We start from the raw sequence: 25,807 nt of genomic DNA, 5'->3' as shown, positions 1-25,807 counted from the left end.
TGGAGCCATGTTATAATAAATTTTTTTAATAAAATAATTTTTATAAAATGGTAAAAAAGTAACTTTGAGGATAGGGATGAGTTTTATAAAAAAAATTCTAAATATTGAGTAAAATCAAATCCTACCGTACTGTATGACCCTCTATCCCCCCTCTCTGAACCTTTAATCACCAAATTAATTAATTAATAGCATCAATTCCCTAATAAACAAACCTCCCTGCAAAATTTCAGAAATTTTCGACAAAAAGCACGGGAGTTAAGATTTAAATAGAACGAACAAAATCGTGCTCCCCTAATATCCATACATAGAAAAAAATTACCCTCCAATTTTTTGCGCTTTTCTCGACGTTTCAAGATGTCCCGAATCCAAAAATGTAAAAATTGGGGTGGGATATTTTTTGCCGGACCGCTATAGTTTCCGTCATAACGCCAGGAAAGTAAAAGAATAATGTATTTTAGATAATGAATAGCTGTTTACTAATACCCCAGGCGACGAAGCCATTACTTAGTCGATGTATTCTTAAAAAATGGTAAGATAACCAACCGTACAAACTTGAATACTCACGACACAAGTCTTTTGTGGAGCAGTTTCGATAAGAATCCCGTATCAGATAGAGCAAATCCATCTGCTTGCTGGGGCTGCAACTCTAAACAAGTAGTCTAATTTTAAAGTAGTCAATTGTTGGATTCAGAACCGTACTTCACATCATTAAATTTTTATTTTTCGGGGTTTTATTTGTGAATTTAGATATTTCAAAACAGAGATTTTAGAAAATCAGTAAGACAACACTTTGGAAAACGTTAAAGTAAAAAAAAAAAGGCTTCAAAAATCTCGTGACAATCTTAAGCTAAGTGTTTTATATATACTGTAGGTAAAGTACATGCAAAATTAGTAATTGAAATTCATTAAAACCAAATATTTTTCACAAATTAACGTACTTACAAATGAACTTCCTTCCACCAGTTTATTTAATGTCAAAATTATTACATTTGGAAATATTAAACACACTTCACATGCTATATATATATAAGTATACATATATAGCGCATATATATATAAATATATATGCTGTGTAATATACATTATATATATGTATATGTATATTTATGCCTGTTTATAAAAAACTCACTCACAAATATATATACACATATATACATAATATGTAAACACATTTATATACTTGAAATCTATTTACAAAATGAAGTGCCTCCAGTTTTTCAAGTTTTGTGAAAATCATAAAAAAAATGCACACTGACTGAGGTATGTCTATAATTATTGTAATTCTGAATGAAGTAAAATTATACTTCTGTTTTCAGTTCAACGTTTCATCTATGCGAGTAGCAACGAAATATTCCATAAAATAAAATGAACAGGTTTATTTGGTCGAATACATATCAATAGGAGACATTGGCAGACTTTCTTTTCTAAATAAGAATTAAACTACTAAATTTTTATCTGAAACTAGCACAGTTACATCAAAGAATTACTCTCTTTCTGGACTCTCTTCTGCTGGTTGTTCGGGTGTTTTTGATCTTGCACGATCGGGCGACGGACTTTTGGATCTCGAACGTCTCGGCGATTTGCTTTGACTACGTGAACGAGATTGTGAATGAGATCGGGATCTAGATCTTGATGCAGATTTTGATTTCGAATGAGATCTGGATCTAGACTGTGATCTGGAAACAGAGCGCGATCTAGACTTGCTTTGGCTTCGACTGCGAGATGATGATTTGCTTCGGCTTCTAGAAGCAGATGCAGATCTTGATCTTGACCTGGATCTTGATCTAAGCAAGAAAACATGAAAAATATAATAAATTATAAGATTTATGTAGATTTAATATAATTAATTACTGCATATCAATAAGTTCAGTATTATATTTTGTTTGATACCATCTCATGGTGTGCAACTACATAACAACTCATCTTCCATTGCCAACTATTGCTCAATTTGGCCTAACAAAAATTTGTCCACAAGTGGTGATATAATCAGAAGTAAGGTACTTTGGTTAACACGATATAAACAGATAGATAAAATAACAAGTAATTTCCTCTAGGTATATATCTCTGAGTATGAAAAAACAGAAAAATAATCACTAGAACTTTTGTGGTTCCAGCTTGTAATAGTAAACTTGGAAGGTGAGGTGCAAGTTTTTTTTTTTTTTTTAAAAGGGCTAAAAAAAAAGGATAGAATTTCTGAAAAGAAGTACTTTTAAAAATGTAAGTAAAACAATCGTTTAATTGTTCATAAAGGTGTACAAAGAACATGTAAAACAAAAAAATGATATAGGTACACAGTTTTCCCAATTTCACGCCAAACTATCACCCATGCTGCTCATCAAAATCTGCCATTTTGGAGCCTGGTGTGACTTAGTGCCACTTACCTGTCACCATACATATGTAATCCTAATGAGCTTTAGTAAAATCAGAGCCCAATGAAAACTGCCTGACTGTTTGTATACTCATGTTTATTCCCAACTTACTTCTTTCTGACCAAAAAAATTACTGATCATTCCTTGAATGTGTGAAAATATTTTACTTGCTTAAATTAAAATTTTTGAAGATTGATAAATGTTAAAAAACATGGATTACTAAACAAGAAAAAAATTTGCTTCTAGCTAGGATGCTAATAGGTTATTAATATTGTTTATACCCTTTGTTCTTTATGTTATAGATTCTTTTCATTTTTAGAATATATTCTACAAACAGCTACAGTTAATGTTTGCAAAAATCAATTAAGGTGTTCTATAGAAAAAGATATCTAAGTTAATTTTGATGTTTTCAGGAATTCTCAAGAAACTTCTTTTTGCAAGAAGTTTATTAAAAAGGTGGAGAATAACTGAAGGATGTGAGAAATGATTTTACAGAACAATATGAATTGAAAGGTTTCAGTTTTCAGATTATAAAATTGTAATTTAATATAGGAAGCCCTCGGTGATATATAGTGCTAACCAAAATCAGAATCAACTTTATGAAGTAATGGAGTTTAAATGTTTGAAAAAAAAATCCTGAAATTGTATGAATAGGTGTGTATTAATATTTTTGCTCAAACATTGCCTGTAGTTCAAACTCAATTACTTCATAAATGTAATTTGAGGGTTAGCACTGTATGTCACTGAGGGCTTCATATAATTATTCTCTTTTTGAATGTAGATTAACTTGACTGAATTTTGAAAATAATGTTTGAATAGACAAAATTTTAATTATTTTTTGAAGTTATAATTGTATGGGACATGCTTTCATTGGTTTGGTTTTATTCATACACAATAATGTAACATATGGGCAATATGCCAAGGGGAGATCCACCCCAGGAGTCTTAAGAAGTGTTACAATTGGAAATTTTTTGTACTATAACTACAATTTATTTATTTATAGGCTTACTCAGGTGTGTTAAGTCAGATTTAAAGTTCTTGTGTAGCACCTTGCACGCGGGGGAAAAATGATGTCATTTTAAAACACACACACTAAATTTTGAGAAGGGACTAAATGTATTAGCCTTTACAATACAATATTAAGCTTATCATTGCATTCTTCTGAATTACACTGGTCGAGACAACATTTTTTGCTCAGTTACCAATTTGAACTGTCAACGCTCACAGGCCTGCAACCATCAACAACAAATACCATAGACAGGCTATTATCTATAGGGTTTCTCATTTCCCGGTCTTTTGCTTGTCCCGGGATCCCGGGATAAAAGTGAACTGTTTCCCGGGATCCCGGGATAGAATTAATTATTTTTAAGGTATACAAAATATCTTGAAATCAAATGATATAATTATTTTCCATTTTTTAAAGTAATTTTAAAGTTCTGTAACCTCCAAAATCATATTAATAATGCTGTGTAAGGTCTATAGGCCTATAATAAAAATGACCTTTAAATAACGTAGAAATTTTCACAAATAGAAAAAAATTAATTAAAGTTTGCTGGAAACTGCATACAACAGCAACAAAAAATGTTTTGAGTTGAGTTAAAAATTAAAAAAAATGAACTTCTAATTTAGAAGGTAATTTTTGTTTTTTAAATAAAATATAATACAAAATATTGCAAACTTTTATAAGATTTTAAAAAGCAAAGATGGTCAATACTCCGATAACTCACTCTAATTCTTATTTTAGTAATGAAAAGTCTTGCCACCGAGAATGCCCTTTCCGATTCAATTGATGTGATTGGAATAGTGTTTAATGCATTTAAGAGAAGACAGATATTATGTGTTTTTTCACCTGTAGCCTGGAAGATTTCAAGTTCGTTTTCGAGGTTGTAATACTTCTTTTGCACTCTAGTATTTTTCATTTGTCTACTTCGACTGCTTTAATAGAAATATCAAGCTTATAGCCCAATAATTCGTCAGTTAGTTTGTCTTTGATCATCAGGTTTATGAAGAAAAACTTCGTACTTACAGACATAGAACATGGTGTTACGCGTTATCGAAGCTATTGGGCATGGTTAAAAATTAAGACAGCATAAGCACAATTATTCCAGATATTACAGGTTCCAACAAGTAAAGAATTTTGAGAGTCATGACACAAATAAGCTATGTATTGATTATTGACCATTTGTGACATGCTATAATGAGCAAAAACTTAAGAAACTAATAAGTAGGTTTAAAATTGATAACTACAAATGTATTCTCACAGTTTATGAGTTAATTATGCTTTCTATTTGCAAAATTCCTCAACCTTAACACAAAATAAGAAAAAAAGTGAATTTTTAAGAAATTTGCGGGATTTCCCGGGATAAGAAAAATTTCCCGGGTTAAAAAAACAACCGGGATCCCGTTTGAGAAACCCTAATTATCTAGGTCTATAGTATGTATCATCAAAGCACTGATCACATAAAATGACAATTGCATATGTAAAATAAACACACTTAAGTGATTAAGACAAATTGCATCTTACCAATGGAAGGTTAATGCCCAGTTTACAGAAAATGAAAGCAGATGGTAGGCATTGTGTTATAATGACTAATAGATATGTACTAGAAAATTTTTTAAGTCTGATGAACAACCTTGGGAGGTCATTTTGCAATTTAATGAATACTCAATTTTGTTAGTCAAATGAATAGTTTTATTTTTAAAAACAATTTGACTAGCAGCAAGTGGAAGACCTGTGTAAAGTAAGGAATTTCCAGTTATCAAAAAGCTTGTTGGAATCTAAAATAAGTGAACACTAAGAGCCAATGATTTGTGGTGGTGATACTGGCCAAAACTGTGCTGAAAGCTCTGCTTCTTTCATATATCTCTTGTTTGATAAACTGATATAAAAGAATTAAATCTAGTCTGCATGAAGAAAGAAAAACAAACCTCCTTCTGCTACTACTACTGCTTCCACCACCACCATATCGGTCTTCTTTAAGTCTAATCCTTCTTCCATTCAATTCTGTATTATCAAGCTTTTCTAAGGCTGTTTTCAAATCAGAGAGTGATGCAAATTCAACAACACTGAAATAAAGATTTATACATATATCTTTTGTTATTGATTCAATAAAATTTAAATAATTTTCTTACCCTTTATTTCGATACTCTTTATGAGCATCTGCATAGGTCACTTCACCAGCTTGTCTCATGAAATCTTTCAGATCCTTGGACAAATGAAATTTTATCATCTTTGATAACATACATATACATACATACATATTAACCCTAATTATCAAATATTTGTTATCTACAAAAAAATCTAACCTTTGTTTCAATTTTTTTTCACTTTTCTATCACTGAACATTATTAACATATGTATAATCATAAAAAACAAAAATTTAACACACACAAGTTTATCAATATATAGTTGTATATATATATACAGTCAGCAAAAAACATTGTTCATACATCTTATGAAAATCCTCTCTCAGAAGACAGAGAGAGAGAGACTAATTGCCATAATTTTTCTTGAAGTCATCATGCAAAATGTAATCCTTAATTTTTTTTAACCAAACAAAGTTGGATCTGTATTTTCATTTGTAATGATGAAAATACATTATTCATACATAAACTAAAACATCACTAATCAATAATGCTGCACATTATATACACATATTTGTATATATAACATTTTATGCCTTCTCCAGGAATATACCACTAGTATAAAATAAAGGCATTTTATACTAGTAACACATTCCTCTGTATTTAGATTAAAATTTTAAGTTATTATTGCAATGAAATTAATTTAATTTTGAGGGTATATTCAATTTAGACAATATCACAACTGAGTTTGATAAGGACCACTTAACATTAAATTAAAAAACAGTTATAAAATATTCAATAATAGTTAAATTGATATTTAGGTTAACTTTTAACACATCACAATCACCTATGCTAAATTTTGGTAAATTAAGGTACTGTACATGAGGACATTTTGGCACAATTAAGCAGCTGCCTACCTATTTATAAGTTTTACTTTATATTCAACATTTTACGTTAAAAAAAAATATAGTTAAGTGAGCAACAAAAATACTTAAATTCTAGAACAAAATTTCACAGACCAGAAAAAGTATTTGCTAAAAATCATTTTAATTTAATATACACTCATTTGAAAAAAAAATTAAAGCACCATGAAGGAAGTGTCCAATTACAACAAAATTCATCATGTTCAATGTACAAGTATAGATGAAGAAATAATCACAATTTCAGAGTTATAGGATACTTTAATAGCTAACAGTGACAAAGCAACGTATACAGTTTAGTTCCTCATGAAACATCGTCTGGCTGTGATACATGCCAAGATACACCATGGCATAGAATCATACAGAGCCTCGATGTCATCATGCCAAAGATTTGTCCAGGAGTTCTGCAAATGCTGCTCCAGATCATAGGTACTCTGTGTTGTCCACACATGATGGGCAGGCAATGGATGAAAGGTCTGAAGACCTCACTGAAGAAAGGGTTTCAACAGCATGGAGACTTTCCTGGGACATGTGTGCCATATGGGACTGGGTATTATCTTGTTGGAAAATGCAGCTGGCAGTAACCATGAACAGTAATTGGTCATGTGATGTCATCAATATATCACTGGGCTGTTAATGTTGTCTAAACTACTACTAGGGAAGACCTGCTGTCATGAGTAATGGCATCCCCAGCCAGTAACACTAGAAGTAATGGACATGTCACACTCCACAACATAGACTTCTTGGGAGTGACTGCCCAGTCTCCTCTAGACAGGATGCAATGATCATCTGCATGCAGGCTGAAGTAGGATCCATCGCTGAGTACAATTCAATGCCATTCTGCTGTCATCTATGAAATGTGAGCAAAGCACCACTCCAGATGGATCAGTCAGTGTAGTGTAGTTAATGCAGTTGTCTTGAAGTGCAACACGAGTGTAATCCTGCCTCAGACAGGCATCTTGGGATTGTGCATGATGTTGCTGGGGGATATAGCAGATTCTACAGCACAATGTAATGTGGATAATAATACTATTGGAACAGTTCTGGTTTGTCTCATAATCAGTCTGTCTTGTTTGACAGTGGTTGTTCTGGACCTTCCTTCCCTGTATTGGTGTGTACTTTGCTGCAACGACTATGCAACAGCAGTGTCTGTAAAGCTGAGGCAACAACCAATTGTTGTATGACCATCCTGCTTTCCGATGATACAGCCTATCTCAGTCATACAATTGTGTGTAGGGTCTCCAGGGATACCATAATGGCATTGCTGGTGGTAAACTTGGTTAGCTCTAACAACACTCGTCTGAATGACTGCAGTCAGCATTTGGCATCTACTTTATTATATCAGGTCTACATTTGATTAGCATGCTGTGCCCACATTTCTCTCATTGGTCACCAAAATCTAATCATTCGTGTGTGCTTCAAAAGAACCATGCCAAATTTCATCATAATTTTATTTTTTTCAGGGTGCTTCAATTTTTTTTGCAAAACAGTGTATGCATCAGGCATTCTTTTAAAGACGTAGTTTACCAATTTTTGTGATATATGTAAATTTTATGATTGTCAAATGACTGCAGCAAGAATGTGGAATGGGAAACAAATTCCACATAATTTTTTCAATCTAAATGACAATGTATTATACAGTTGACAAAAAGTAACAAAAACCTTTGATACATCCCAAACTCATTAACCATTTCTTAAAAAATTCAGAGATTATCCATGAAATTACTGTTAATATAGTACAGAGGTACTAATCCAGCAATACTCAACCTTTTTCTTCCTTGGGCCATGTATGTTTGCAACATTACACTGGCTGGAACATATTATGTTGTATAGTGCACTAATGTAAAAAATAAAACTCAAAATCTAAATGTTACCAAGTGTTTATTTAAAAATTAGTGTGATATTTAATATTGGGATAAACTTTTGAATATTTTATACAAATCAGGTTTATAATTGCTAACATGCAACTCTCAATATGTCATCAAATTGAGAATCAGTAAACTAATTTCTATATATGTTCTTTGCATATTTCATTTTAGAACAGGATGATTCCCAAAGATACATAGATTAAAACAAGGTGAGAATCAGGAGAGCATATTTTTGTACAGTCTTCTATTTGTCAGACACACTGCATATTCTTTTTCTCCCTCTTTTCTTTAAAATTATCTTTCAGATCCGTATCTTTTTGAACTCGATGAATTCATTAAAACACTTTGCATAATCATATCCAAATGCAGCCAATTGTGTAACCAGTTTCTAAAAGCAACAGACAATTCTTAACATTTCTTAAATCTTGAAATCTACTCTTACATTCCTTGGATAAGGTATCCAAATAATTTAACATGATTTTCTAGTTTTCTGGAGAAGTGTCCATACCATTTTTTGCAATAGTTGGAAAATTAAATTTATTTGATTTTGTATTTCCTTGTAATAAATGTTTAGTTTCTCTTCAAAAGCAAATACTTTATTTGCCACTCATAAAATAATTTTATTTTCACTCTGCAATTGAGATCACCGAGTTTTTTTGTGATGTTGCACAGAAAGGCTACAATACATCATCCAAAATTATTGTAAAATTTGTTGTAAAAATAAAATAATTTCTTGTAGTAAAGAAAAATCTGACCTAGAACTTTCCTCTGCTGAGCCATCATATAGCAGTAGTAAATGAATGCCACTATAATTGCTGTTCATTTCTTCAAACAGATTTTTGATTTTCTGTGATTCAGTTTTCATGATCTGATATAATTCACTAAATTTATGACTGTTTTCATCATGGCATATACTTTGATCATGGAAATATGTGCTGCAAAGTTTTCTTGGTAAACATTGACTTTTCTTACTGTATTTCTTTTTCGATAGAAAAACAAATCCTCCAGATCCGGTCATTGAAGAACATTCATTAGTGTACACACACAACTGATTTTTTGTTATTATTCATCTCCAAAAAATCTCATCCTCAAAACAATCTGTGCCTCTGGTTTGAATCTTCGTAGGAACGACTTCAAAAAATCTACAAGAATTAAATTTTGTTCAGTACATCATCTAACAAAAATGGAACATTGTAATCTTGCTGAAATGTCAACGCTGGAATTAAAACCCAACTAAAATATTTACAATTTTTCAAATCTATGATGTGATGAGAAATGTGTTTTGCAATATCTTCGGTAAGTCTAATGCAGGCAGAATCAAAAAGCTGCATTTTTTTAAAATTTGCATTATTATTTAATTTTTATTGTTAAAATTATCAAACACTGAAAGCATCAATGAAACATTCCACCACTACTTCTGTGTCAGTAAATGAATTCAGATGTTTATGTAACAAATTTCAGATGCTCATCACCACTGCACTGTGAAATAACACTTCGTTGTTGTTGCAATGACTTCTTAAAGAGAGTCAACTTTTCACATCTTATTAAAGACCCCCAAAAAAGTGTCAGTAAATAATTTGTTTTATGGCATAATGGTAATGTTATATGCCATAAAACTTCTAACTCAAATATTTCTTTAACTCTAAGAAAATGAAGCACTTGATAGGTCTTCAATGGAATAGCATAGGTATTTCAATGTCTCAAACTTGAATTTCCTTAACTCAAATTTTCTCCAAGTAAAAGGTTTTCATAGTCCTCTGACACTGATTTAGGTTACTTTCAACTTTCCCAATTCACATTTTAATATTTATTCTATCCTAAGTGATCCTAATTATTGGATATCCATAAAATATTCAGACAGTCTTATCTAATGCCCAATACCAATTTGTAACATTCCAGTCCAAAATGAGAGGACATCTCACTTTATCTCAATATGATGTACCTGAGAACTGTTCAATTCCATTAGTTACATTGAACATTTTGCTGAAAGGCATTACACAGGTTGTTTAAAAAACTATCAAAGATTCCTTATATAATGCAAGAGAAGTAAAAATATAAATCTACTCAGAATTGGCATTTTTCACTCTATTGTTCTCTAACTCAAATTGTCTTTAAATATCTAAGTTTTTTCTTACCATTTGGAGCTTTCAGTTAGCTTTTTTTGATATTACATTTTTGCAACAAATCAATCAACTTGCCTAACTGCGTTCATGTGACAACAAAACATGCTTCTTCCTGATTGTCTTGAAATGCTATTTTCTTTGGATATTTTTCATCTGTATTTTTTGAAGACTCTTGCCATTGTGGGTAATCAAATTATTTTTGACACACAACATGGTTTACAACAGTCACCACATTATAACTAAGTGTCAACTACACTAAACCAAGAGATGAAATAACAATGCATAAAGTTTCATAACTAAAACAAACAGGTCATGAGAGCATTGTGTTTGTTCATACCAACCAGCTGAAAGTTGCCAGTGTCTCAAGGTTTTAAAAACTTTTGCCAATTGCAAGTAGTTTTAAAAAGTACTTAATTAATGTAATGTTATGGGCAGCAAATAGAAACTTGGTGAGCCATAGGTTCAGTATGGCCATGCTAAACTGTTTAGTCTTAGAAAAGAAAGTATTTTTCAAATACTGTTCATTTTTCAAATAACTGTTCATTTTGATATATTTAAACAGCTTAACATTGATATGACTGTTGCATTCCTTAAATCTAATGATGTGAGTTTGTACCTTAAGAAATTGTACATGACAATTGAACAATGTTTTATCAGCAGACACTGTAGATGTCATATGCATAAAATTTCTAAGTTAAACAGTTCTGTGGATTTTCTTGTTTAGCACTTGAAGCAGCATTGCCTTTCTCAACATAGCTTCTTGAATTAAATGTCATGCTTATATTTCTACTGAGACAACTAAAACCTTGTTTTGAAATCTTTGTGGCACAGCTTTTTAGCCATCTATGTTTTTAGCATTAGACCACTGACAAATATATACAAACCAGTTAAAACTGAGTATCATTGAAGGCTTCTTCAATTATGTTCCCATTTTTGAAATGTTTCCTGTTGTCATATAATGCCCATTCTACTTGAAGTTTATCTTACAACTGTACTATGTGGAAAATTCAATTATCTCCACTAGACAGCAACAACTGATATTAGATGGACTGGCAAGTAAGGCAATTCTGTGTTAGGATCAATCACAGGCATCTTGGCAGTTGTTTGAAATTTTGTAAAATTTTAAAAGTTTAAAGTATACGGACTACATCTGCTCATTACTGAGTAAGTCTGAATGTCGTACACCTGTAGCAATCATAAGCATGTCATCACTTGAACCAAAGTCACTATACTGCTTGAAAATACATATGTTAATTACTGAATTACTCAATGACAACTTATTCATTAATGGATCCATACCAGATATGACACACAGATACAAATATACATATAGATAACAAATTACATACATACAGATGACAAATATGCCATCATTAAATGGCACAGTATCAAACAACAAATTCTGATTACTTTCTTGATTTGTTTTTGGATTTTAAAATATGTCCTGAAGTAGTGGCTAACTTGATTAAACAGAAACTATTCTATGTGCAAAACAAATGTAAGCCATCATTTGAATTAATCTACAAATAAATGCATGTTTTAGTGTTAATAACTGGAATTATACTTTTTGATTTGATATGTATTTCTACAAATGATGGTAGAACTACATACAAAACAAATCTTTCATGAATGTGTCTGTTTGCTTATAGTTGAATTTATAAACATATATGTAATTAATATACAGTGCACTATTAAGTATTTATTGAGTGAATTAATGAAGAAAAAAATAGAATTTAATAGCTAACAAAGAATATGTATAATTTCAGTAAAACTGTATGCTACAGAAACAAAAATAGTGTAAAAATACTGAGAGAAATGAAATCATCAGATTGTGAAGATGAAAAATCTAGTAACATCTCATTAAATCATATAAAAATATTTACAGATACAAAATAATCTAAAGAGAGAAAAACAAAATTACACAACTTCACAAAAACATGCAAATAAGATATACAAAAATTGTTTAAAATATACAATTTGTTGACAGAATCATGAAATTCTAAACTGTAACTTGTATGATTACAATTGGAAATTTTTTCTACAACAGAACTTCCATACACATCACATCCAAAATTACCAATTTTTCCCTATTAATTTAACGAATGTGAAGAGATATTCTGTTTATTACTAACAAAATGCAGTCACTAAATTTCAATTACAGAGTATAGAGAAAGAAAAGCTTGAAAGTTTCATTCTGCAAAACTCAAACAATTTTCTTTCTCTGCACTAAAAGCTACTTTTGTATCTTCTAAGTTGGAAGAAATAAAAGAAATTAAAGCTCAATTAAAATATGATTAATTGAAGTCTGATATAATATGTTTCATCATTACAAAAAGAAATGCCTTTTTTTTAAGTGGATAGTTTTATATTTTCGATTCTTTTTGTCTGAATTACTTTTTGCATGATGAGTTATGACAATAAGGTTTTATATATATATCCTTTGTAATTTGTCTTTGGTGAATTAAAAGTGGATTTTTCCAAAGATATATGAATAATTACTTTATTGACTATAAATACAGAGTGTTTTTCACAAAATTCCTGAACTCTCATTCCCTGTTAATGCTTTCGTTTTTTTCATTTGTCATTTATTTGAGATGAAATAACCCAATTAACACCATCTTTTGATTTCCAAATTTAAATCTGTTTAATTAAATAATCTTTTTCTCTATCATTTCTAAAAAATTTCAAATTTGTTCTTTATTATGAAACAGATAAAAACTTAATTACCTCAAAAAACATCCTATCTATATAGTATTGGAGCTTTTGTTAAACACTATATAAATATCATATTATAATAAAAAGAATTTTTAGAAAGATAATACTTTAAAAACAATCACATTAAAATAAATTTTATATGGAAATTAAGTAATTTTACATTTGCAAGAAAATACTTCAATTTTATATACAAAAAATTTGGATTTAGCATTAAACTATAATAATCAATACAAAATTAGTTTATGGAGTGTATTTTTAAAAAGTGTTTCATTAAATTATACAGTCTAAATAATCTTAATTTATTCCCTCAGTGTACTGCCACCTTATAATTTTCAAAATTCGCATTTATTGAAGTATTTTAATTAACAATTATTCCTAGCTGTTTCAATTCTCACATCTGGACTATCAAAAAGAATGTACATTGTTAAAATACATTTGAAAATATTCTACATACCCAAATGAACCTTAACATCTTGCCATTGTAATAATATTTTAATGAAAAACAAAAACCAATATTCAGAAGACATTATCTTTATATAGATAAAATGTTGCTGAGTATTCCATAAAACTAAATTTTTTTACATTACTATTTTATGTATTTTGCATAAAGATATGTTATCCTTATCAAAAGAATGGCATTTCTAGCATACAAAAGATTGGACCAAAAAAAAAACCAATACCATATAAAATGATTATACATATTGTACACAACAGATTTCTTTTGGGATAAAAATTTAAAATAATCTCACATTAAACAATTTTCTATAAAAAATATTCTGTAAGTAAATGAGATTTAAATTTAGAAATCTTAACTGGAGATTGGTCATTGTATTATATATTTCATTTCAAATATTTCACATAAAAGAAATGAAATGATCTGAAGCATTGAGAGAGGAGAGAAAAAGCAAGGATACGGGAACTCTTGTGAAATACCCTGTATATACAAATATTTTATGAACCAGTGCAGCATAACCTGCAATTTTTTTTTAAATAAAAAAAAAAGGAAATACTATAATATAGCAATCATGCATACATTATAATTAAAATGGAATTTCATACTTATTGATAAAAGAAAACTCTTTTTAAACATTTACCTGTTGCTATGATATAGAATTGGGCCATGCAAGAGGCACCAGAGTTCGACACCACAAGAACTGGGATACGCCAAATATGGAAAGGAAGCCAAGGTGACTGGAACCCAGACCAACTACTGGTTATATACGTGGAAAGGCGGCCCTGATATCCAGCTTCCACTCGAACTCGACACATTTAAGGGGGGTTTGGCAGGTTCCTGTCAGCCACCGGAATTCATGATGGTGGACGGTCATGTCTGTAGGCTCAAGAAAGGTGGCAATAATTCAACCTGATACCTGCCAGTTTGGTATCTGCAACACCTTGCGCGACCTTGCCCTCAAACTTATGGGTGTTTGGTACTTTTCATTTCGAAGCCTGATTTTTCATAATGTAGGAGTCACTGGGTAAGCCAACCACTCAACGACCCACAGTGAAACGCACAAACCTCAACGGATGGACGGTGCGTTCTACACGTTAGGATCTTGTATGAAAGAAACATTACATTGTTTTAGATCGAAAGAGAATTTTTCTTCTAAAGCTAATACTACTAAATATGGCTTACCCATAGAGCTTTGCTGAAATGCTCTAGAGCATAAGTATCTTATGCAGCCATATATTTAAATAAACATGGGCATGATTTAATATGACTAAATAACAGTTCATTTTATAAAATTACAAGCCGTATAAGTGAACTGTTTTTAAATTTATGGGTCATCAAGACACAGTTATAGACAAATGACAAACTCAAGAATTACAATGTTTTATACACATATTTAAAAAAAACTTTAAAACACGACCACCAAATTATGTATCACTCATTCACAATTAAACCCTTCATTACTTGAATAAAAAATATTTAAAAACTCATTTATGAAGTACTGAAGGGGTTAATATAATATTAAACCATACCCACTTTTTCTTCCGATTCATTTGCAGTCTCCCAAAATTCCCCATATTTCTTAATATTAAAAATTAAAAATTTATATTTAGATTAAATCCTATAAGATGAGTAATTTTGATTTCAAAAGATGTTTTAATAGCTAATAAAAGTGATTTTAAATGACAAAAATATCTGGGCATTTAATTCATATCAGCAGTTTTAAAAAAATTTAACTTTGTTTGGAAAAATTATAAAAATTCTCTTATCAATATAAATAAAACCTCTTTATTCTTTTTTTAATAATGTAATACTACTTACTTGCCAGCTCACTCTGCTACTAAGGTTTTCTACTATTAGACGATAATCTGTTCTTGTAGGTGGTCCATATCGACTGAAATATATTTTTCATTTATGTAATTTTACTTATAATATATTTAAGGTACATCCTATATTAGAAGTGTATATATGAAATAATGCAACAACAATATAAAGATCTAAAATCTTGTTTGTGTGAAAAAAAATTCAAAATTATCAATGTAATTTTTATTTTTAAGAGAGTAAACTATCAGATATGATGGCTTATAAGCTGGCTTTGCTTTTCTCTTCAAAACTAGGAGTCAACTCATGTAGACATCAAATCAGAACCTTTATCACAATAAACATCTCTTACCAACCACTATGTACCCTTACCATAACTCCTACAGATCAATGTAAATATTTTCAAGTAAAAGTTGTATTCGGTGAACTTATTTAACAAAGATAAATAAAATAAAAATTCAGAATAAATGTACAGGACACCACCATTTCCAACAGCTGATATCAACTATGCATCACTGATGCAAATGACAGTAAGAGCATACTATAGCATTCTACTATCAATACAAATTGGTACTATCATAGTAATAGGCTTTATGAATGTTTCTAATATAAAATAGGGAATATAAAAATTAGGATTTTTGGTCTGTTATGTATCTTTACATAATAAAAATGATAATTAAAAATAAATGACTATGTTAAAAGAAAAAATATCTAAATTATTTAATTGTAAATAATTAACATATACTATGATTTGTATATGACAACAATTTCAAGAGTTTAACAAAAAATTTATATATCAATTTACCAAAATTGAGCAATTCTCATTTGTGCTACTGAAAGTGGAAATACAACATAAAATAATAGAAAAATGATTTATAAAATTTACCTATCCCTTCCAGTGCGCCTTCTTTGTGGAGGACCTCGTCTTCCTCTATTTCTGTTACCCCAAAGATCATTTCCACGAGGTGGACCACGTGCATGTTCCACAGTGACTCTAATGAAAAAATTCAGTTTCATATGTAACAAAATTTTGCAGGAAATTAATCTTAGATATATATTATTAAAATTATAAACGATTGTTTAAATGAATCTATTTTTGTGAATATTACAATCTAGTTAGCTTATTTTAGTACATTATCAATAGTGACTCTCATATGAATATTTTAAGCTACTCAAAAAGTATAACGAAGTGAACCCAGCTGACCTGTCATTTCTACTCAATGTCCCATTGTCTGGAAGTATAAGGGTTGCTTTGTATTAGATAATAAGTTTGAAGATTTAGAATAGTTAAAAGCTAATGATTCTTACAAAAATTATTTCAAATTATAAATATGAAATACCATAAGGATTGCATTACTGGTAAATTGGATTACCAGCAAATAGGATTGTTCTGGTTTTCTAAATTTAACTAACATTTTTCACAACTAATTAGTCAAACTGCTAAAGAGTTTTTCCTGGCACTGAGTGCCTGTATATTACATCAACATTTCCCAAAGTGAGCTCCATGGAGCACTAAGATTCTGCAACTGAAATTATAAGGTACATCTTTTAAAACATTTTTAAAGCTAATAAATCAAATGCATTTTGTTTATTTTATAACTATTTTTTAAGTGACCAGTTATTTGAATCAGCAGTGCACCTCAACAGGAACACTATCAACTAGACAACAAAATACATTTTTTATTGTTTTCTTTATTAAAATTGCCATTGTTTTCTATTGATTTAATACACTGTAAATTTAAATAATACTTTTTAAGAAATGAGTTAAATGAGTTGAGAATGATTTTGTAATTATCAAACATATTTATGTATGTTTGATACATTATTTATTTTTACAAGTAAATAAAAAAGTCCAAAATGACAATTGATAGGTCCCCAAAATTAACAAATACAAAAAACAAGAACTACATAAAATTAAAAATACAATACATTCTACATTAAATGCAATATACATTAAACAAAAAAAAGTATAATAGTTCTTCAAAAGAATTTGTTTTACAATTTTTTATGAAACCCTAAAAACCTTAGGTTAAAAATATATAATTATTAATTAGTTAATTAATATGTAAGTACTATTATTTGTAAAAGACTTTATGTGAACAAATTTTAAAATATAAAAATTTAATGAATTCAAATGAACAATTTACTTTAAGAACGTTATTTTTTAATTATTAACATTATTATTATTATCATTAATCAACGTCATAATATTTATTTTTATATTAATTTTAATTTTCGCAAAAGACAAAAAAAACTGCCAGATCAACTAGCTAGTGCACGTGTAAACAGAAACGTCATACAAAATAAAACCAGAGAAAATAGAGAAAAACCATATTCTGTTGCCATATTGATTATATCTTGGCTAAGGTCAAGAAAATAAACTACATGTTGCTGAAATGTGCTAGGTGCACCTGGGGACTAAATAATAAAGCTTATAAAACTCTATATAATGGGGCAATACAACCAATACTACTTTACACGGCCTCTGGCTGTGGTCATATAACTAGTAAAAATTCAGTAGCAAGTAAATTACTCTCTCTTCAAAGCCAGTTTGCCATCAGAATTTCAAAGTGCTGCAGAACTGTTTTTACTAATGCCTCTCTGATAGCAGCAGAGCTCCTTCCTTTGCCACTATGTATTGTAGAAAAGGTTCTAAACTACTACATCAGAACTACAAATGTCAAGGCTCAACAACGATCTGTACTCCTATCTACATCTGTTCATATGCTACCACACTGCAATTACCCTACTATCTCTGATCATCATCCTGTAAACAAGGTTATTTGGTGTCATTTGCTTCCTCCATGGATAATCATGCAGACATTAATATCTACACAGATGGGTCCATAAGCTCCCTTCTTGTTGGCTCAAGTATCTGTATCTTCCTCCAAACTGACATATTTTGCTAAAAATATATCTCCCACATACCTTCATCTATCAAGCTGAGGATGATGATGACTACCAAGCTGTTCAGTGGGCCACTTCACTACCAAACAAAACTCTGTCTATCAACATTTACAGTGATAATCAGTCTGTCCTAAAAACTCTATTAAATCCCAATTGCAATAGCAATAAAATCGCATATATCCAGCGCCATATTAAAAATCATGTAAATAAGATAACTTCTATATTTGTTCCTGGCCATACTGGCATACTAGGAAATGAAAAAGCCTACTTTGAGGCTAAGTCAGCTACAAAAGACACTGACTTGGACTACACTCACATCCCTCTCTCACGTAGCAGCCTTAAAAATTATAGACAACGCTATACAAAAGTGGAATCAGTAAAAGTAGTTGAGCAGTAAAACTGGTAGAACAACAACACTTTAATTTCCTAGTGTTGAATATAGCTTCTCATCACTACTTAGAGATTTAATACTGCTCAACTACTTACTGTGCATGATAATTTTAGAAGCTACCTGGCAATGTATAACCAGGCAGAAACTGCTTCTTGCTTTTGCCCTACAGAAAACCTAGACACCGTCGACCATATGATCTATCATTGTCCAATTTACGATCAAGATAGACTTATTCTGAAATTAGAAATTTTTACGCTTGGTTTCAGGTGGCCATATCCACTCAATAAGCTTGTTCAGAAACCACTGTTTGATGCTTTTTACAATTATATTCAAAAAATATGGAAGAAAAGACTATTTATAATTTCTAATTTCTAGTTTTACATTTTAGTTTTCACTAAAATCCAAATACTAATTTTATGTTTACTTTTTATCATGTATTTTGGTTTATGTATTCTTAGTGTTATACACCCATAGGATTGATGCACTTATTCTAATAAAAAACAAGAGAGAAACCACCACATGGCCTTTTTCCCATGACAAAAAATGTGTAGTGCGTGAATCTGCTAGTGTTATTACTCTATGACGTCACAAGACAATGAGCGTTCTTAATAGAAACTGCCAAATTGAAGCCAAATTCAAAACGCCACCATTCAATGAGATCAAAAAATAAAAATAAGAATATTACCTAAGACAAGATCTATTACCCCTACCCAAGTAAGAAATCGTAAGAAATCCTTGACCCCACCCACCCCAAAATACATTAAGTAATTTATGGACGGCTTCTAAGTCTGGAAAATGCTGTATTATAGCACAATGCTGGACAGTTTGGTAATTTGTTTCTTTACCCATAATACCTAGTGCAAAATGGCAATTTTAGTTAAGCAACATTTTAGTTGAAAAATGGAACATATTTATCTGAAGGAGTGTGCTCACAATGGCACCTTTTTAATCACAGCAACTAAGAAAATACAGTATGCTCTATTTTTCAGGAAATGTAACTTGCTTTTCTGAATAGAATGAAAGGAATTCAATTAGACAAACTAATGATTGCTTAATTACCATTAGATAGTAAATCAGCAACTAAACATTCACTAATGTGCTAATTTTCACATTTGGACTCAAAATAAACTGGTAATATCTTTGAAAATTTATTCTTTTATCAATTATAATAAAAAAGTTGGTAAATTTGCAGTCCTTAGTGTGTCATAATGCAAATTTATTTCTACCCAACTAATATTTTAATACATTTAAACAATTTTAATTTGTCTATTTCTTGTCCTATACATCACACACAATAAAATAAATTTTTTAAAACATACCGTTCTCCTAACAAGTCTTTTCCATTAAGTTCATAAACTGCATCATCAGCATCTCTATAATCATCAAATTCCTAAAAGCACAAAACAATTCTATTAATTTTAAGTTTCAAAAAATAAAAAATTTATTTTAAATAATACATACCACAAAACCAAATCCATTTTTGATAAGTATTTCTCTTATTCGTCCATAACCTTTGAAAAACTTCTCTAAATCTCTTTCTCGGATATCATAACTGAGACGTCCTATATAAACTCTAGTTCCCATGGTGACTAAAATATTAATTTGTAAAATTATTAATTTCAATATGTAAAGCATTCTATTAGAAAAATTTTATTTTATAGAATGGTAAAAATTGTGTATTTATTGAAACTACAAAAATTTCACAAAAAAAAAAAAAAAAAAAAAAAAAAAGATGGGACCACTCATATCAAACACATGCATCCTTAAAAACGACAAATATTGAAAACAGATTAAAAGAAGTCTTGCAACCAAAAAGTTGTTTAAAAAGGTAATTTGAAAGGGGATACAGGTTATATGCCAATTTTAAGTTTCACTCATGGAAGTCATGCCTATGAAGTTATGGCTGTTTCCATAGATACTGAGTATACAGTTGGAATGTTCCCACTTTCAGCATTGCATTAAGTGCTTCACAAAATATCTTCCTAAATTTGAGCAGAGCAGATGCTGAGAGGCCAGTGGAAATTAGTTTGAAAATATTTTTAAAGCATCTGGAGAGGCTGCTTTTTCTGCTTAAGCAATCATTGCATGACCAAGCATAAGTTTTTATTTTTATAGAGAAAACTTAAAAGCTGATATCAACAGTGGTAAATCATCTTCACTTTTCTTCTTTATTTTGTCAGGAAATTGCATAAAAGGAACTTATCTTTTGGTGCAATAAAATACTCAAGCATTACAAAATCTGATAATGAAGAGCTGACCATCTTTAAGTGCTATCAATTCATCATTTAAAACTGTTCCTAATTGCTCATACTGCTGGGTAAGTACTTTCTAGTTTCCTCTAATATAGTACTGAAAATAGGAATGTCTTGAATGGAGTAGGCTATGTAAAGGTTTTAGTTTCATTATAGAAATTTCCTGTGAAATATACACCATTGCAGGTTGTACACAAGAAAAGACAACAGTAAAACAAAACCTACTAAAAACTCAATGAAAAACATCTTCATTACAATAAATAATATAAATAGGATAAAATAAATAATTGCTTATTGCCTTTACACAAAAGGTAAACTTCATTCCTTTCTTGTTAGATCCAGATATGTTTGATTGGTTTAGTGCAGCATTTCTCAAAGTGGGCAATGAGTAAATCTAGGGAGCGCTGGAGGCAGGGTACTGAACAGTGACCAAAGGCAAAATTGGGGTCACTGAAAGCTGTTCCCTTTTCTCTGTTAAACTGATATGAAGAAACATTGCGTTTAATGGTTTCCAGATGTTAAGAACAATGTACGGTAAGGGCACAAAGTGTTAGATTCATGGAAATATTCTTAGGAAAACTTTTCTAACTCTTTCTCACACAAGAGAAAATGGGTTAGGGGGTGTTGGGTATAACTTTATGAAACAAAGGGGGCAGTGGATTGAAAAAATTTGGTAATCACTGGTTTAGTGGGATATAGCAATGTAACAATACTAAACATAGGCAATCTGTCTCCTAGGATAACTTTCTATGGAAAACTAGCCTCTATTTAGATGTTAAACATGTGAAGAAAATGAGCTTCCACATGTTCAGTCCATTGGTACAGTGCAAACTCACAACCAACTACCAGTGTTCAGTGATAGTATCTATTCAGCCACTAATAGGCTCCAAATCCTTTTTTAGTAGCAGCAATTCAGCAAATGTTTTAGTGTGCACCAGACTGTTTTGTTGTTCTTGCTTTCATCGTCTTCATCAGTTTCATTTTCAGCAGTCACTAGTTTCACTCATAAATGCCACAATCTCATTAGTTAAGACTTGAAAATTATCATTAATATCTGTATCATTCACCAGTCATTCATATGAATCATCACCACAATCTTCAATCCAGGAATCAATTAAAATAAGTGTAAATTCACTGATCTTTTACTTTAAACAGTTTCTGGTTGGTTGGTTGAATTGGATTTTTGTGGCACAAAAGCTTAGGTAGGCAAGAATGCCAGCCAGTTATTAAGACCTAAAAGATCTGGCAACATATGTCATAATTGTTCTGTTGTATGTTCTAGAGTTCTGTACAGAAGTTTACTGCCTTCAGATATGCCATTATAGGTTGGATTTGTCCATTATTGTCTAGTATATTCCATAGAGCTTGGTTGTCTAAAGATGTATGTTGTCAAAAGTAGCATTCTCTATCTGTTTTGTACTGAAGACATGTTAGTAATATTGAATGGTAAAGGGGTGTGGCAAGTTGAGCATATCGGTTGGATACCCTTTGTTATTAGATAGTTGTGTGTTGTGTCCAGTCCTTGGTCGGGCAAGTACTATTTCTTCTTTCCAGTTTTTCTGTTGGCTGGTTGTCCATTTTCTTAACTCTGGTTTGATGGTGTGCAGGTGTGCCACTAGCTGTTTGAATGTCCGTGTGCAATACTGATTATGCCAACTCCTAAATCACGGAGAGCCACCACGTCACTCGCGATTTATGCGTCAGAACCGGGCATCAATGTGGATTTTGCAGGGGCATCGTTAGTAGTCAAAACAAAACGCACGAAACACCTCAAATGGCTAGAAGCGATGGAAATATATAAGGCGCACACTACATCTACGCACATTAACTCCCGAGAAGAAATGTCTCTTTCGTTAGCTTGGCAAGCCTTATTACATAATGATTACTAAGAATGTGGTTGGTGTAGGAGGTTACACGAGGACATAATAAAAATAATACATCAGACACACAAGAGAAGAGTAAATGCAATGCCGAATGAAAGGAACATGACAGATACAACGCATGCGCAATAGAAACATCGTTTGAATTTCTCCTTTTAAAAAACTGCGTGACTGTGTTCGGGAATAAGGAATCCAACCGTTTTACCTGGAGGAGGACACGGAAGGTGTTCGGAAAACGTTTGTTTTTACAAAATTATTTATTTTTGTATTTCTACACACCAGTTAGAGGCACGAGTAAGTAGGTCTTTGTTTATTATAAATATGAAATTGTCAGACGTTTTTATTTGAAGAACAAATTATTAATATTAGTGCAAAAAATTTTTTTAAAAGTAGTCTGAAGAAGGGATTATGAAAGGATTGAAATTAAGATTTGTATTAGGAAGAAAGTGATATAATTTTTTATTTCATGAACTTTTCTATTCCATAATATAGCACACTTGATAAGCATCATCATGGAAAGTTCAGTTTGGAATACTCCAAGATGTAGTTTTGAAAAACTAATGTTGAATCCATGACTGCCTTTTGAAGAGATTGAGCGTTGAGTATAGATGAAATGGAAATATGAGAAAATCTAGATTATGACAAAACAACACTTTTATTGGTACCTTTATTTTATGAAATACCCATATTGAAAATCATTTGACAGCTGTTCTTTTACGTGGAAATAATATAAATTAGAAACAGATTGCAGCCATTCATATTACTGGTAGTACAAATGGCTGTGAATTAAAAAATTTGATAATGCAAATTTTAGATAAAGTTAGTGAAGTTGGATTATGTGTACATGTAAGTTTTTCTTTTTTAATATTTAGAAGTTAAAAATGAAAAGTGCCATGAAGTCTTTTCAAAATAGACAAAAAACTAAATGATAGAAAATATTTTATAATAATATCACAATATACATAAATGATGTGTAGAAAATTTCATTAATAACTAAATAAAAATCCTAAATTTTGGATGTAATATAAATAAAGTACTTTACATGAAATTATTACAGGATCCATACGGGTAATTCCATCTGTGATTCCCCAATTTTTCCTGACCGATTATAACATTATTCCTTATTAATGCCTCTGCATTTCCACTTTCCATTATGTAATTATTCGGCCAAGTCTATTTCAGCCCATTTTGTACACAATTATATAAATTTTTTTAATTAAAATATCACTTTAGTCACTGTCAAAAAATGAAAAACTTTGCATAAAATCAATTACATAATTAGCTATGTCATATAAAAAACTTCATGATTTAATTTAATTTGTACATTTTTTAAATAATAAAAAAATTCATATGTTAAAAATTAAATTTTCTTAAAGTGAAGAGGCAACAAATTCAAAATAATTTAAACAGAAAAACATCACACACTCCATGAGAGGAAGAAATCGCTTATAGCATGCATTTTTGGTACAGCACAGACCCATTCAAGATCATTACATTTGAATTATGCGATATGCTTCTTGTCTAGTCTTATGTTCAAATATACGAGCACTAAGTTAAAAGAAAAGCAATCTTAGCACTCGTATATTTGAATCGTTACATTTCTTCTCATCCTTTCCTGAAACTTATGGTGGAAGCAGTGGAATTTCAGTGGGAAAGCAGGTGGTTATTAATGGCGATTTTGAAAACCCAATCTTAACTCTATGGTGATGTTTTGGTATACTTTCAAAATTCTGCAGGCCATCTGAAGATGAAAATTTGCAGTTAGAGAGAAATCATCACAGCTCATCAATATGTCAAAATTGGCAGGATTATTATCTACATATACTGTATGTGGCCAGTAGCAAAGATGACAACAAATAAAAATACATAAATTGCACGAGGTCTGCCATGCATCCCAAAATGTTCTGTGCACAATATCATTAACCTATTCGATGTTGAAATTTTTATTTGTTGCCTGTGACGCCACGTTGAATTTTCGTCGATGTTAAGCCTAATTTTTTTTAAAATAATAATCGTGCTTACTGTATCATTAAAAATTATTTTTTTATGTTGCACAAACAAAATAAATATATTGAATAATATAGAAACAAAAAAAATTAAATTTTAAAAGTTTGTTTTAACATAAAAATTGTGACGCATAGCGACATTTAGCATAAAAAATGTTCCAATGTAAACATGAAAATATTCGGGATCACTCATGCAGATCAATGAGATCAACATGAATATTTTCAGGAACAACGGAGGACAGGTTAAGCCAACTGACAGTTCTTTGCCTCCCCCCACAGCATCAACTGAGTGCAATGAATTAACCAAATGTCATGCAGGTCAAAAAAAATTGGGAGGGTTGTGTACAGGACACAATCACAATTGTTTAAATACTGACAATAGAACCCATGTTTATATGGGATTTTCCCATTATGATGCATTTTAATTTAAACAGACACATATTTAATAGACATTTCTAGAACAATTTTTTTGGGCAACCCGCATATACAGTAGAATCTCATTTTAATGGATTGCTTGGGAGTGCTGAAAATCATTGTTCCAAAAATCCATTATATTGCAAACAACAGATTTCCCACTTCTAGGAAAATATCCATTATTCAAAAAATTTTCTTTTTAACCCCCTACAAAAAGAAACGCATATACAGGCATACCTCGACTTACGTCAGTTTCGAGTTACGTCGTTCCCGATTATACGTCGCTTGTTAAAAAAGTATATAGAAAAATAAAAATCAAGTTTAAGTCATTTTATTCGACTTTACGTCTGTCCGCCACAAATATTGAAGTCGTAATATCACTAGATAAACGTTTAAAGCACATAAAATCATATTAAAATATATACAAGTATGTACTGTATTTACAGTACACGCATTCGTAAATTTAGATTACTTTTTTTGTACTATATTAAAAACTAAAATTTATTTGTTTGTAAGCTTAAAATAGATTTTTATTAACCATATATTATTTAAAATGCTTTCCTAGTGATAAGTAGATTCGGAGACAGGTAAATTCGACTTACGTCG

The 25,807-nt window shown here is 30.7% G+C and overlaps 1 protein-coding gene across 2 annotated transcripts in view; it reads right to left on the bottom strand.

Annotated features, from left to right (window-relative positions):
- Positions 1-950: 950 nt before the first annotated feature.
- The window catches only part of LOC111636807 (serine-arginine protein 55-like), a 27,462-nt gene continuing 2,605 nt past the window's right edge, over positions 951-25,807 (bottom strand). Inside the window, exons 1-8 of one of the 2 annotated variants that reach the window (XM_023382148.1) lie at positions 23,824-23,979; positions 20,111-20,238; positions 19,969-20,039; positions 16,238-16,345; positions 15,352-15,424; positions 5,502-5,575; positions 5,298-5,435; positions 951-1,784 (exon numbers count right to left, since the gene is read on the bottom strand). In XM_023382148.1, the coding sequence (XP_023237916.1) occupies positions 1,484-1,784; positions 5,298-5,435; positions 5,502-5,575; positions 15,352-15,424; positions 16,238-16,345; positions 19,969-20,039; positions 20,111-20,238; positions 23,824-23,845 (915 nt within the window). In that variant the 5' untranslated portion in view covers positions 23,846-23,979 and the 3' untranslated portion in view covers positions 951-1,483. Of the gene's footprint in view, positions 1,785-5,297; positions 5,436-5,501; positions 5,576-15,351; positions 15,425-16,237; positions 16,346-19,968; positions 20,040-20,110; positions 20,239-23,823; positions 23,980-25,807 lie in introns of those variants that run through there. The other variant, XM_023382154.1, reaches the window with a different exon arrangement.

This window comes from Centruroides sculpturatus, unplaced genomic scaffold, assembly GCF_000671375.1.
Source record: "Centruroides sculpturatus isolate CEXI.00-Female unplaced genomic scaffold, Cexi_2.0 scaffold152, whole genome shotgun sequence".
Classification (NCBI taxonomy): Eukaryota; Metazoa; Arthropoda; class Arachnida; order Scorpiones; family Buthidae; genus Centruroides; species Centruroides sculpturatus.
Note: the sequence above shows the minus strand (reverse complement) of the source record. Positions and strands in the feature narration are given on the sequence as shown.